The sequence below is a fragment of the Onychomys torridus genome, chromosome 12, assembly GCF_903995425.1.
Source record: "Onychomys torridus chromosome 12, mOncTor1.1, whole genome shotgun sequence".
NCBI lineage: Eukaryota > Metazoa > Chordata > Mammalia > Rodentia > Cricetidae > Onychomys > Onychomys torridus.
Genome location: NC_050454.1, coordinates 66,520,051 through 66,536,234, shown reverse-complemented (window position 1 = coordinate 66,536,234; position 16,184 = coordinate 66,520,051). Strand labels below are relative to the sequence as shown.

General features: G+C 39.5%; 1 protein-coding gene across 1 annotated transcript; it reads left to right on the top strand.

Moving 5' to 3' along the window:
- The first annotated feature begins 205 nt into the window (after positions 1–205).
- On the top strand, positions 206–768 carry LOC118593807 (keratin-associated protein 8-1). The gene has a single exon (XM_036203382.1). The coding sequence runs from the start codon at positions 245–247 to the stop codon at positions 428–430; it is 186 nt and encodes a 61-aa protein (XP_036059275.1). The 5' UTR covers positions 206–244; the 3' UTR covers positions 431–768.
- Positions 769–16,184: the final 15,416 nt, after the last annotated feature.

Below are 16,184 nucleotides of genomic sequence, written 5' to 3'. Positions count from 1 at the left end.
ACGTAATTTGTTTGATGGAATCGTCTCCTTGCTTTATATCACACAAAAGCTTTTGTAAAGACTCTTAAGCAAGAGCACAGCAAATTAACAAGCTTTGTGTCATGCAAATTGGTGTCAAGAATGAAAATGAAGGCCCTGTATCTTTTCAAGCCACACCCTTTAGTCAGGGTATATAAAGACGTCTGAGACTAGAGAATCCATCACACTCACTCCCCTCCTACATAAGCCTTCCACTCCTCACATCATGTACTACACTGACTTTGAAGGCTCTGTCTTCCCAGGGTGCTACTGGGGCAGCTATGGCTACCCTCTGGGGTACAGTGTTGGCTGTGGCTATGGTAGCACCTACTCCCCAGTGGGCTATGGCCTTGGCTATGGCTACAATGGCTGTGGGGCTTACAGAAGATACTGGCCATATGCTCTCTACTGATTTGCTGTGATCTCCCTGGCGTAGATTCATCTCTTCGTGAAGGCCGAGGGGCACCTCCAGGTTCCAGCTTTACCTTCTTCTTTCATCCTCACTTGCTCATCAACCTCTTCCCAGAAGCTGTTTTTCAGATCTTACAACTGAGTCTCAAGCAAAGGAACTGAAAATCTAGATGATGCCTCAAGCTGCCTTTTCTGGATCCTGTTTATTGGGACTTTTTCAGAAGCTTGGCAATCATTGTGACATGCTTTGCTTTTGAATTTTTCAAGACTCTCATGATTCCTTGTCATGGTGAAGTTGTGTCTGTTAAATTCTCAATAAATTTGTTTCAGCTTGCATAATGTTTCCATCCTTGAGTGGAGTTTCCTTTTTGGGTATGTGCATATTTTCTGATACATTGAGTCGGGGAGGGAAGACCGTTTATTTTTAATCACTTAGCCTTAGGAGTTGTGAAGAGGCAAATCATCCTTGATCTTGCGGGGTAAATTGGCAAGAGGGTGGGTACTGATCCTGAAAAAAGTTGCTTATCTGATCCTTCCCCATGCAGTGAGTCAATGTGGCATGGACTGTGGACTGGAATAAGACAACAAGGAAGGAGTTTTTATGAATCTGACATCTCTCATGCCAAGGATGTACCCAGGGTTATTTGGGATCCCTCTCCCAACTCACTATTCCTGCCTGTCCCTAAGAAAACCAACACAGGAACAACTTTCACAGTTATTCCATGTTAGTGTTGGTGAAACTCACCGTGATCTCTCTCCCAGGGAATAATGATTGCAGAATTTAGCACTATGTCCCCTCTTTAAGGACTCTGGAGCATTAAGTAATAGAGAAGGTACATATGTCCTTTGGGAGTCTGAGATTCTGTTAAGTGAAGTGATAAATCCCCTGTATCAAATAATCTTAGATGTCTACTTTATAGCTTAGAGGCACACAGGTTAGAGACAACTATGGGAAGCTTCTTAATCTTTGAAGAATCAATACCAGGTAGTGAGCTCCACTATTAAAAGATATGAGCTATAACAAATGAGTATCTCTAGAGATACATCAGCCTTTCTTTCTATTTCTGTAGAGAAGAAAGCAACAGCTCTTTTATAAGACATGTCAAAAATGTCTCAATCCTCCTGTTGACAGCATTTTGTGTGTGGTATAAATATTTCCAGCAATGGGCAATTTGAATGAGTTCTGCATTTTTACTGAATATCTGCAAATGGTTTTACTGCACATCATTAACCTAAATATGTAAAGACTGGAGAGATCACTTCAGAAGAGATTTTTTTCCACCACATTTTACCCAATGATGTCTTTTAGCAAACATTAATGTCAAGAATACCTAGTAGCATATCATTTTCTTTTTAACAACAATGGACATTATCACAGCCAATATAACCTCCACTTCATTCTAGTAGGCACAATGTTAACTCATGCTGAGAAGTATGAATTAAATAAATGCACAAGTAAGAGAGATTAAAAAATAGATCAAATAATTGGAATAATAAATATATTGATTGGAATGATGGCTGACTGCTATAAGGTCTTGGGCTTCAACAGATACCAGAGAGCCTCTAATCCAGAAGTATGCAGGAGAGTAGTCACATAGCTGATGTGAACTATAAAAAATCTCACACCCCACCTATGGTGATATTTTATTTGTACTGAAATGTGATTTTATTTGTATGCTAATAAATAAAGTTGCCTGGAGGTCAGAGCTAATAGCAAGCCATAGCAGAAGCTGGGTGGTGGTGGCACACACTTTTAATCCTGATTGAATGACAGATAGATCTCTGTGTGTTCAAGGATACAGCCAGCATGGAGACACACTCTTTTAATCCCAGCACCAACCATAGAAGACATGGAGGTCTGTATAGATAGGCAGTGACAAGGAGGTTATATGGTTGGGTTTGCAACCAATGAAAAGGCAGGACAGAAAGTCAATAAAAAGATAGATACACAGGAAGTAGCTATCTTTCAGAGGGGAAGGGCAACAGTGGCAGTGAAGGGTATGTAAGAAAGGGTTTTAGTCTCTGTGCTTAGCTATTTCTCTGACCTCTTGGGCTTTTAACTCTGCATTTGGCTCTGTGTTTCTTATTTAATAAAATGGTTACATCTATACCCACCCCCAGGCATTCTGACTTGGTGCACAACTGGATAAGGTCCAGGGATTCTGAAGCTTTTAGTTAATGTTTCAGGGATACTAGAGGGGATTTGACACACACAGTTTAAGGAAACACTGTTTTGGAACTATTCTACACACACATACACACACACACACACACACACACACACACGAATGCACACTGCACATACATAAATATACAAACATATACACACAATATTACCAATCATCCACCCATCCATCTATCTATCTATCTATCTATCTATCTATCTATCTATCTATCTATCTATCTATCATATATATGTCTGTCTGTCTGGATAGACATATAGATACATCTGTCTATCATCTTTTCCTTTTTTTTACCCACCTTATCATGTCAACACAGAACAAAGCTTTTACCTCAAAGGTAATAAGAAATATTTTTTTCTTTCACCAAGTAGAAGTGATTTTGGCCCCCAAACAGATTTATGTTGCCCCAAAATAACACATTTCAACACTGGAAGAACTTATGAAGCTTTTTAGCTGAAGGATAAGTAAGAAAGTCATAAATCAAGGCATGCTTTAAACATATTGGTGGGGATATCAGGGAGATGGTTTTCTGCTGTAAGTTTCTGATGCTATCTGGTGTCATCTTTAGCTTTTGGGATGATGGAAGCTAGTGGTCTGCTAAAAATGCTCTCCAAAGGTTTTATGTGATAGTTAAAATAATGTTAGATCAGACACCAAGCTGGGAAATCAGTGGCTATTAAGAAGACTAAAGATACTTTGGCTCTGAATCTGCAACTTTCTCTCTCTGATCATGAAGACCTTATCAGCAAATCAGAAAACAGGTATGGCTTTAATGATTCTTCTGGGAACACCAAGTTCAGGGTCATCTGTAAAACTGAGCCTTGGTAAAGAAACATCATTTACTTAGAGCTTCCTACCACATCCAGCAAGACATAGGGCAAAGAAGGATGACTCTCACACCCAGGAAATAAACTGCATGTATTAAGTGCCACATGTGTGATGGGTACCTTTTAATCTCAGTTCTCAGGTGGCTGCTGGAATATTTCAAATTGGAGACTCTTTTTGGATATAATGTCTACAAGTGTTCAAAAAAGAATTGTATATCAGAGATTCAGTAGTCCAGTGTTTTGAAGCCAGATGCCATGATATGCTATGTTATTATGAGGTTTTCAGGTTCTCACTTTGTTATGCAATAGGACTATATTCTGCACTATTTGAAGTAGTTTGACTTTCTTTTCAGTTCTAAGGATGGATTGCAGGCTCCCAGGGATACAAGACAAGACTACCACTGTGACACACTTTTGAGTTACAGTTGGTAATCTTTTTAAGACTGAATTTCACTTTGCTTACTAGTGGATCTTTATAAAATACATAATACTTGGGAAAGCTAATAAGGCAAAAAGAACTTCTATTGTGCTTGAGAATCTAAATTGATTTTTCCACCTTTTTTATTTATTATATTTGTGTTTTAATTTTACACATCAGTCATGGGTTCCCCTGTCCTCCCACTTCCCACCCCTACCCCCACCTTCCCCCCAGACCCTCCCCTCCATTCCCATCTCCTCCAGGGCCAAGACTGCCCTGGGGGTTCAATTCAACCAGATGGATTCAGTACAGGAAGGTCCAGTCCCCTCCTTCCAGGCTGAGCAAAGTGTCCCTGTGTAAGCCCAAGGTTCCAAACAGCCAAAATATTCAAGTAATTTGTTCTAAAAGTTCATAAAATTATAGATTTATATTACAATCTTTTCATTTCTTGTCCTTTTCAGGTTCCTCTGTTAAGTGTGAATATTGGAACTAAGATGACTCATCTATACTGATAGAGACATCATAAAATTAAAATAAGTACATTTTTCTAAGTACATTTACAGAAAGAATAGAAAGACTATTTTGTGCTACATTTGGGCTCAGTGTTGCTCTCTCATGGAATGTAGCTAGCTTGTTTTTCTAGTGGCAGGTCTGCTTGGCTTTGAGTTGAGTTAGATTCAGTAAGTACATTTACAGAAAGAATAGAAAGACTATTTTGTGCTACACTTGGGCTCAGTGATGCTCTTCATGGAATGTGGCTAGCTTGGTTTTTCTAGTGGCAGGTCTGCTTGGCTTTGAGTTGAGTTAGATTCAGTACTCTGCATACAGTGCAAGGACACACTATAGTCAACTGGATTACCTTGAAGTTTGATAAAAAAACATACAAAAGATGGTAAGCATCCATTTGCTAACATCTCATAAGTCATCCTGAATTCTTAGTCATTGGTGGGTTGCAAGCCTCATGCATGTGTGGTTTATGATGTAAGGTCCTCTCTCAAAGTCACACAAATTGATTTTTCTTTCATAGCTTAACATTTAAGTCTTCAAATTGTATAACCATGATATGCTTAGTTGAGATTTCCCTCTGGATGAAGGTTGTGGAGCTGGAAAATACTATTTTTATTTGAATATTGAAATCCTCTCATTTTCAGAAGATTACCTATCATCTATCTATCTACCTATCTATCTATCTATCTATCTATCTATCGATCTATCTTCCATCTATCTATCCATCTATCCACCCATCCATCCATCCATCTATCCATCCATCCATCCATCCATCCACCCATCTATTATCTATCTATCTATCTATCTATCTATCTATCTATCTATCTATCTATCTATCAACTATCTGTATATAAAGAGAGAGAAAGAAAAGGAGAGAGAGGTTCTTCTTGGATGAATTCTGTCATTTTAGAATTCTCTGATGAGTTATGAGTTGAAGAATTGTACTTTTCAATCCTCTCCTAAACCTCGGACAGTGAGATTTCCATTCTGTCTATGGTTTTCTTACTGACTTTTTTCCACAGCCACCTTCTCTCCATAAAAGGAAAGGCTTTTAAATGCTTCAACGTTCTTTAGAGGTTATTTTTAACATGTGCACAATCTACATATCAAAAACATCTCCAATGTCTTTGATTATCTGTGTCTCATTTTTAGGCTTTCTATCCATCTTAGGAAATCCCTCTACATTGGTCATTAGACTTTGAAACTCCTTGCTTACTTAGCATGAATAACTCACCAGTGGCAACTGAATGTGAAGATGTTAATATCTATTTACCCACCTGGGTTCAATGTGGTGTTTTAAAGTCCCTATGAATCTGCTGAGCTGATTTTAACAGAATATCTGATGCTCTATGTCTCAACAAACATTTCCTAATTGGTCTCTAAAGGTTGTTTTGAAGGTATGCATCATCTGACCTTTTCCCAAGGTTGGAGAAGTATTCTCTGAGTGGCATTCTGTATGTGACTAGTGCATCTGGTCATACCGACCTGTAAATGTGTTTCCCACAAGAGAAGACAGTCATGAGTCTGAAGACAGCAGAGTCTGTTAGATGTAAGGCATCCCATAACCACATTTCATTGTTCATGCATGTAAGAAAAATAATAAAATGATTTTCCCTCCCACTCACTTTACTCACTTGTGTTTTCACCTTTCATGGTATAGCTTTGTTGTCAAGTTTCTTATTTCCTAGAGAACCAGAGGATCCAAGCTTGCAAAACAGAGTCAGTTCCTAATTGGATGTGTGAACACTGTCTCAGTACTGAGGACAAGAGAGATCCTCCACAGCACAGGTAAACTTAAAGACACAGAATTCATTCTTCTCAAAGATTCTAGATCCATTTCCTCCTTTAATTGTCTTTTTTTTCCTGACACCAGTGAATATCTAAGGAAGATGATCAAACACTTTATGAAATCAACTTCTCTTTACTCAATAAAAATGGCTGGATCATGAATACTTGCATAAGTTACCATTTTACTCCTACGACAAAATGCTGGATAAAAGCAACTTTAGGGTGGAGAGGTTTGTTTTCGCCCTTGGTTTCAGGAGGCATAGTACATCATAGTGGGGGAAGGCATGGCACAAGGGCTCCATTTTTAGTAGAGTTAGCATGAATCAGCAGCCATTCACATATTAGCAGATGAAGAAGCAGAAAGGAAGTCTTGAAGTGGGTTAAACCCTTCAGCAACATGACCTTGGTGGACAACTCCTGTTATCTAGGCTGCAATTTCCAAGGTTCCATAACCTCTCAAAAAGAACAAGGTGGGTGTGAAGTGTTTAAACACAAGAACCTGCTCAGAACATTGCACATTCAAATTCTAACAATCTCAAACATGGAAGAATAAATGTATAACATTTAAATTAGATAATTTTTCTCAAATGTAATTATTTTCTCATCTAAAGAAGGTTTATCCTTGCACTTCTTTTGACAACTTCAAACACAAAAAGTGAACTTGAACCTGGAAATGCTTCATCCTTAATGTGATATCCGATTTCCCAGAATCTCCTTCCACCAAATGGTGACCCTTATCAGAGATTCAAACTATAATTGATTTTGAATAATGGAATGTTCTGAGGGCATATATGAAAATAAATTATACTTTGAAACTATCTAACTAACCATATAACCATTCATCCAGCCATCTATCCATCCATCCTCCCATCCATCCATCCACCTATTCAACCAACCAATCAACCATACAACTTGTCAGGTCTCAGATGAAGGTTGGTGTATGTCCTTAGTGTAGCATAGTTACATTTGAGCTGAGTGCTTGATTAGAGCAAGTTTTTATACTATTGATTTCTTATGACTCTTCTAATCTTTATTTTAGATATTTTTACACCATGATTTCAAGATTAAAAATAAGCAGGAAAGAGGCAAGAGAATTAAGATTTAATTGATTTCTAGGTTTGTAGCAGGTCATTCTAGGTTCCATTGTTCTAATTTCACTCATGCATTTATTGAAATTGAGAGATTCCTACTGACACATTTGTAGTTTCGCAGGTTTAGAGTGGCAGAGTGGGACTTCCTATTGGAGTGTGTTTATTAGAAGCTTTTTAAATCTGTCTCCTTATGAAAGAGAGTAGACTTCCATTGCTTCCAAAAGAACTAAAAACTATTAGCCACAAAGGTGTCTCATCTGTGTTTGTCACCACCACATTCTTAAAATACAACATCCCACTTTCATACATTATATTGGGTCTTTAGTAAAAAATTATATGAATGGGAAATGAATATATTTTAAACCTCTAATCATAGTAATGATGTTTTCAAATAATCATTTATTGAAACCTGGAAATGATACTATTTAACTAATTTTTTTTGTGGCATCCAAGAGAAAGCCTATGAATACATAGCTTGAGCTCCAAACATCCTTCTAACAATGCAGAGATGGTTTCAGATGGTTTCTCCAGTGTACAGAGAGGCTGGAACAAAATCTCTTTCTGAGACATTCATTTAACTGTCCCTTAGAATTTTAGAAACAGCCAATAGAGAGGACTTTTCAGCATTTTTCTTCATAAATGCCAAAAATGATTTCCTGCCCTGCCTTAGAATGATAAAATGAGTAAGCCCTCCAAAGTTGCACGGTTCAGAAACAGAACAGCAGCCAAGAGATAAGAGAGGGAGCTTGCTGTGTATCAGAGCTTTCTTGGTTGCTTCAGGGTTTTGCTTTTTTTGTTGCAGTTTATAATGCAATGAGAAAGGCCCCTTTGCTGAACATCGTGCTATACCCACGCTGGTCCTAACATCAGAATTTCAACATCATTCACCTACTACTTGCCACGTATTTAATCTGTTACTATAATTGTTCTCCCATTGTATCCGCTCCATGTTTTCTAACCATGACATGTGGATGCATTTACTTGTAGGCTTGTCTGCTTTGCCTTGGCTTCTAGTTTGGAATGTTTGCTGTGTTGCACTGTCTTTGATGTCTACTTCTGAAATCGCGGTAGAGTTTCCTGAAGCATGAGGGTGCTCAATAAATTCCTGGGGACCAAAACGTGGTTTGGCATTGCAGCTGTCATATTTTCTTGTTGTTCAGAAGTCAGATAATTGGAGGACTGAATTTGGAGTCTGGTTTGAAGGGACACTTTGAAGACACTACAGTACCTTCTCATTATAGGTACAAAACCCATAAAGTAGAATCTCTCATTGACTAGCAGTTAGTGGAACTTAAACTTCTTTCATGAATAATGAGGATCTATTTCTTTTTTTTCAATGAGACCTAGAAAATTAATGAGGATGTTATTTTCCTTGACCTAAAAAATGTATGGTACATGTCAAAAAGAAATGAATTAAGTATGTCATGTAGGACTATTAGTAATAGCCAAGAAATAAAATTAACCTAAGTGTATACCAATGGATAGGATAGGTGAATTAAAAATGTGGTATACATACAAAAATGGAATACTATCCAGCTGTAAAAAGATGAAACCCTATCTTTTCAACAATAGAGATGAATTATGTATTAAGTGAAATAAGCCAATACATAATGATAAGGATGGCATGATTTCATTCATATGTGAAATCTGAAAGAGTTGGCCTCAGAGATGAACGAAGTAGAATGGTGGTTACCAGAGGTAGGTGGGATGTTGAGAGGAGGGATGGATGGGAAACATTCACCAGTAGGTGGCAAGCAAATCTTAGGATAAATAAGTTTTGGAACTGATTACATAATAGAGCTCTTATAGATAAATTTCAATAGAGGTTTCAAAGAAAGGATTTTGAGTGTTATCACTACAAAGAAGTGACACCCAGGTGAAGGATATAGGCATACTTACCTTGACTTAAATATTTCATTATTTTGGTACATATGTCCATCACATGCCATGGGTATGTATAGATCCTATATATCAATTTGAAAAGGAGTGGAGAAGATATGTTTCTCATCACAGGCTATGCTGAAGTTATATGGGAGTCTCAAGGGAGGAGGGAGCACATTTCATGATATAGCCATGGATCTTGCTTAGTGGTCACATTATTTCCCCCCTGGGTAATGTGTAATGATATCTTCCATTAGCAGTACCATGAGAAGGGTACAGAGTCTCAGGCACCATCCCAGCAGAGGGTGAGCAAAGTGCCTCTTTCCTTCAGACTACTACTGTAGAACATATTGAGCAAAGAAGTTTTTTTTTATTATAAATAAACTTTCTATTCATTGTACATACCAACCACAGGTCCCCCCTTCATCCTTTTCCCAGCCCTGGCCTCCTTCCTCCCCCAGGCAAATGGATAGAACTAGAAATTATCATCCTGAGTGAGGTAACCCAGACTCAGAAGGACAAACGTGGTATGTACTCACTCATAAGTGGGTACTAGATGTAAAACAAAGGATAATCAGACTGCAGCCCACAGCTTCAGAGAAGCTAACTAACAAGGAAGACTCTAAGAGGGATACATAGATAGCCCAGTGAAGGAGAAATAGATGAGATCTACATGAGCAAACTGGAAGTTTTTCTAATTGCTCTGTGTAGCTTAACACTGGGCACTTCCAGAGTATTCAGTTTTTCTGTGTCTAGTCTGGTGATGTTCTTCCTGGAGCCCAAAGTTGCTGCTTGGCCAAATGCAGCCTCTCCTTATATGTTGGACAACTCATCTGAGATGTGAACCTTACTCTTTCTGCCTCCAGACTTTCCTAGAGTCTGTCCTTAGGGCCAGGGCTCTCATGTGAGCTGTGCTCACTTCTCACATATTTGTCAGTGTTGACATCTTGAGGTTATGTCCAGTTTTTTTTTCTTCAAAAACTAACCTGAGTGTACATGGGATATGTTATTCTAATTTTTTTTGTTTAAATATATTTATAGTGCTTTTACTTTCAGGTACTCTCTCTCAAAAACACCATAAAACATAAAACATCAAGATAATATTTTATGTGGAATAATAAAATGAAGACTGAATTTTTGGACTGCTGAAAGACATTTGTTCTAATATTTAGGATAACTAAAAGAAGGGTTTGGATTAATTTTATTTAAACATTAACATTAAAACAATAAATAATAAAATAAAAACAATTTGAATAGTATTTGACATAAAAAATACTGTACCTATTGAAGTGTATAGCATATACGAGATCAATTTGAAATTCACTAAAATATGACCTAATATATTAACTCATATGGGTATGTATGCTTATTTCTCTCTTATTCACTTCTTAATTTAAATTTAAAATCTTTTATTAAGAAATTTTTCCATTCATTTTACACACCAATCAAAGATCCCCCTCTTCCCTCCTCCCACCTTCCCAGCCTCCCACTCCCAACCCATCCCCCACTCCCACCCACAAGAAGACAAGGCCTCCCATGGGGAGGTACATTCAGTAGAGGCAAATCCAAGCCCTTCCCCCTGCATCAAGGCTGCACAAGGTGTCCCATCATAGGTAGTGGGCTCCACAAAGCACTCTCATGCACCAGAGATGGATTCTGATCCTACTGCTGGGGGGCCTCCCAAGCAGATCAAGCTACACCACTGTCTCGCCATGCAAAGGGATCCACAGCCATTGGTCCAACTTTCATGAGTTCTCTCTAGTTTGGTTTGGTCGTTCCTGCATGTTTCCACATCATGATCCTGATGCATTTGCTCATAGAATCCCTCTTCTCTCTCTTTGATTGGACTCCTGGAGCTCTGTCTAGTGATTGGCTGTGGATCTCTGCATCTGCTTCCATCAGTCATTGGAGAAAAATTCTGTGATGACAGGTAAGGTATTCACCAGTCTGATCTCTGGGGCAAGCCAGTTCAGTTCAGGTACCCTCTGCGCTATTGCTAGTAGCCCAGGCTGGGGTCATCCTTGGGGATTCCTGGCAACATTTCTAGCACCAGGTTTCTCTCTATCCCCCTGATGTCTCTCTCTATCATGGTGTCTCTTTATTGTATTCCCCTCCCTCCTTGTTCTAGTTCAACCACCCCATTCCATTATTATTATTATTATTATTACTATTATTATTATTATTATTATTATTATTATTATTTTTAGCCAGGGTTTCTCTGTGTAGCTTTGGTGCCTGTCCTGGATCTCACTCTGTAGACCAGGCTGTCCTTGAACTCACAGGCTGGCTCTGCCTCCCAAGTGCTGGGATTAAAGGCATGCACCACCACCACCACCACCACCACCACCACCACCACCACCACCGCCTGGCCATCCCATTCCCTTATGTTCTCATCCCCTATCCCCTAACCTCCATTACCCAACCCTCATCCCCAGTTTTTATTTTCTGTGAATTTTATAAATGTGTTCTATATTTTCATCATTTCCACCTCCTCTTCCCCTTCTAATTCCTTGCTTGCCCACCCACTACCTCTCAAATCCATGACCTCTTCTTTAATTAATTACACACATGAACACATGTACATGCACACACATCCTATTTGAATGCATTCAGTGTTGCTTGTATGTACATGTGCTTAGCACTCACCACTTGAGATTGGATTACCTGTCAGGGAGCTTGTCTGCAGAGAAAACTGATTTTCTCTTTCTCAGCAGCCATTGATTGCCTGTAGCTCTCCATCAAAGGTAGGGTATTTTTTCACTGTGTGCTCTCAGGACTAGCAGCATTGACATTAATTTGGAAGTTTCTGGAAAGAAAAATTCTTCAGCCTCCACATTGCTCCCTTTCTTTTTCATCTGAAGATGGGTAGCGTTAGCAACATGTGCTTTTAATATAAAATATACTTTTCACTGAAAGATCCTAATTGTGTCATGCCCAAGAAATACAGTACAGAACAGGAAGTGAACTGGTTTATCAAACGAATATCAAATAGTTTTAATTTGTGACTCTGTTAGATTTGGGATGAGCAGAAGACAAGACACTCCACATGTGTTTATAATGCTTCCTATGATCTCATCCTGTTTTCATCTACCCTCTACTGTGATGTCATTGAGCATTCAGCTATGATCTAAGAGCATCACAAGAACATCATGAATTGGGCAAGCTAGTTACCTCTGGTTTATACCTCTTGACCTAGGCAATGACAAGGTGTCATTGTTGAAGATCAGAAACTTAACAGAGCTCTCAGTCTGGCTTCCAATCTGCTTCTCCCCACTGTGGTCCTTTGTATGTAGCCTACAGACCGAGTTATGCTCTCATGAGCGACAAAGCCAGGAACCCAGCTGGCACATGTGAGTTTCGGAGTTATTCTTGAGCACCTTATGCTGCCTCTGAAGAGAACAAGGAGCATTTCCGAGCATTATCAATATTTATTTTTGGGGGAGGGCCCAGCCCATTGTGGGTGGTGCCATTCCTGGGCAGGTGGGCCTGAGTTATATAAAAGCAAGCTGGAAAGGAAGCCAGGAAATAGCATTCTTCCAAGGTCTCTGGGTCTGTTCCCATATTGTGGTGATATATTGTGTACCCTAATAAAGCTTGCCTGAGGATCAGAGGGCAGAGCCAGCCACTAGATTAGACATAGAAGCCAGACAGTGGTGGTACACACCCTTAATCCTATCACTCGGGAGGCAGAGATCCATCTGGATCTCTGTGAGTTCAAGGCCACACTGGAAACAGAGCCAGGCAGTAGTGGCACACACCTTTAATTCCAGTACTGAGAAGCACACATGTCTTTAATCCCAGGGAGTGATGGCTGGGTGGAGAAAGATGTAAGGTGTGAGGAGACAGGAACTCAATCAGTTCAGCTGAGACCCACTTGGGCAAAGACTCAAAGGATTTCAGTCAGAGGACTCGTCGAGTTGATGAGGTAATAGATGACGGCTGTGACATGCTCTGCTCTGATCTTTCAGCTTTTTTCCCCCTTTGGTTTTTTATTTTCTAATTTAATTTAATTTTACATATCAGCCATGGATTCCCCTGTCCTCTCCCCACCCCCCCCCCAACCCCACCTTCTCTCCAGCCTACCCCCCATTCCCATCTTCTCCAGGGCCAAGACTCCCCTGGGGATTCAGCTCAACCTGGTAGATTCAGTACAGGCAGGTCCAGTCCCTTCCTCCCAGGCTGAGCGAAGTGTCCCCACATAAGCCCCAGGTCCCAAACAGCCAGCTCATGCACTAAGGACAGGTCCAGGTCCCACTGCCTGGGTGCCTCCCAAACAGTTCAAGCTAATCAACTGTCTCACTTATCCAAAGGGCCTGCTCCAGTTGGGGGCTCCACAGCTATTGGTTCATAGTTCATGTGTTTCCATTAGTTTGGCTATTTGTCCCTGTGCTTTTTCCAATCTTGGTCTCAACAATTCTCACTCATTCAATCCCTCCTCTTTCTCATCGATTGGACTCCTGGAGCTCCATCTGGGGCCTGGACGTGGATCTTTGCATCTGCTTTCCTCACTTGCTCAGCTATGTTCATATCAGCATTGTTTGTAATAGCCAGAACACGGAAATAACCTAGATGCCCTTCAACTGAAGAATGGATAAAGAAAATGTGGTACATATACACAATGGAGTACTACTCAGCAGAGAAAAACAATGACATCATGAGGTTTGCAGGCAAATGGATGGATCTAGAAAAAAATCATCCTGAGTGAGATAACCCAGATTCAGAAAGACAAACATGGTTTGTACTCACTCATAGGTGGATACTAGATGTAAAACAAAGGATGATTAGACTGCTACTCACAACTCCAGGGAGGCTACCTAGTAAAGGGGACCTTAAGAAAGACACAGAGATTGCCTAATGACAGAGAAATGGATGAGATCTACATGAACAAACTGGATGTAAGGGGGAGGTAATGAAGCTTAGGGGAGCGGAACATCCCAGCTGGATCAGGAACAGAAAGGGAGAACAAGGAATAAGAGACCATGATAAGCCAGGTGGTGGTGGCACACGCCTTTAATCCTAGCACTCAGGAGGCAGAGCCAGGTGGATCTCTGTGAGTTCGAGGCCAGCCTGGGCTACCAAGTGAGTTCCAGAAAAAAGGCGCAAAGCTACGCAGAGAAACCCTGTCTTGAAAAACCAAAAAAAAAAAAAAAAAAAAAAAAAAAAAAAGAGAGAGAGAGAGAGAGAGAGACCATGACAAATGAAGACCACTTGAGAACAGGAAGGAGCAAAGTGTTAGAGAGCTCCCCAGAAATCCACAAATATACCTCCACTATAGACTACTGGCAGTGGTCGAGAGGAAGCCTGAACTGACCTACTCTGGTTATCGGATGGCCAAACACCCTAACTGTCATGCTAGAAATTGCATTTTCAATTTTAAGGCCTGTATTTTGTCTCTCAACCCACTGTTAGATTCAGTGCACACGTGTCCCTTTTTATGATTGAAATCCCTGTACAAACAACATTGTCTTTAAACACTACAAACCTAGCAAACAGCAGAACTGCGACTATATTCTTTTCATTAATTCTCTCTCTCTTTAATTTATGAGATTATAATTCCATTATTACATTTCTCCCTGCTCTTTACTTCCTCTATATCTTCCCATATACTCCTTCCTGCTTTCCTTCAAATTCACTACCTCTTTTTTAAGACTAATTTTTATTGTGTGTGTATATGTATATGCACACATATATTTCTAAATATAACCTGTTTAATGTGTATAATGCTACTTGTATGTCTGTTTTCAGGCATTATCATTCATTAATTCTCTCAAAATACACACCAAGCCCCAAGCTGCCTTCTACTGTGCTTTCCTAAGCAATAGTGTATTTTAAGGAATTCAGTAAAATTTGAAAAACTATTCATATACTTGTTTTATTTAATTTGGATCATGATGCTATAGCACACTCCTTTCCTATGTAAATAAACTCACTGCGTCTATTCTTAGCAATGTGGGTAACACCCCAGGTAAAAGTTAAGTGATTGGAAATTAGTAAGTGAGTGACTTAAATATATGCAATAATTAGAATGTGTTCATGGATATTTTTAGGTCTCTGTTTAAAGGTTAATGTGTATTTTTATGTTTCTGAGTGTTGGCTTGTGGACAGCCAAGTAGTGAATAAAACCTGAAGGAGTAAGAGAGAGTCCTACCAAATGGGGACACTGACTGTGTATTTTAGATCAACTATGGACCCTGTGAAAATGTCCTCTCTTATTTCTCACAATCTTGTCTACCTCCACTGATGACTTAATAAGCCCCAACTTTAAACTGTGAATTAGGTCAGTCCCATAAAGATTACATGGCGTATTCACTTTTCTAACTTATGGATCTTACACATTATGGATGGAAAAATATATCCACGTAGGGGCTAGAGTGGTTAAGACGTTTTGAATGGTTGCAGAAGACCTGGCTTCAGTTCTCAGCTCCCACATGGTGGCTGTTCTAACTTCTGCGGGCACCAGCCACACATGAAAACACAATATGCACATAGATGACGTGAAAATAGAAACAAAATTCTAGTAGAACAAAGGGGACTGACAAAAGGAGAATGAAAAGGGACAACAGCAGGGTGTGTGGGGATATGCACATGTACCTTATATGTTGCTTGCATGAACATGGCCTTCTGTAACTGTATTTTAATATAAAAATATGAAATCATTTTATGATTAAGAAGCCATTCTAAAAAAATTCCTAGGAGAAATACCTTTGCAAATATTCAACTTCAGGTATCATAGAGCTAATAATTCCTTATGGATGCTCCACAGATGTTAGTAGCCTACAATTCTGAGCAATTGTAGACAACACAGTGGGAACACTCTGGCTTATTTAGAAGGCTGATTTCTGGTGGTAAGTTGGGGTCTACTTTAAGATCTTGATGCCATTCATGGTGGTCTGTAATCGTAAGAACTAAACTCATGAAGAGTGCATTAGACTTACAAGACTATTTTTAAAGAGCACTGAGGATGTCAGCCATCAGGAGTGGTATTTGACACCATCATCTCTAGTAAAGATGGGGAAAGACCCTGGAAGACAGTGTAAACCATTCTTAGGAAACATGCCTC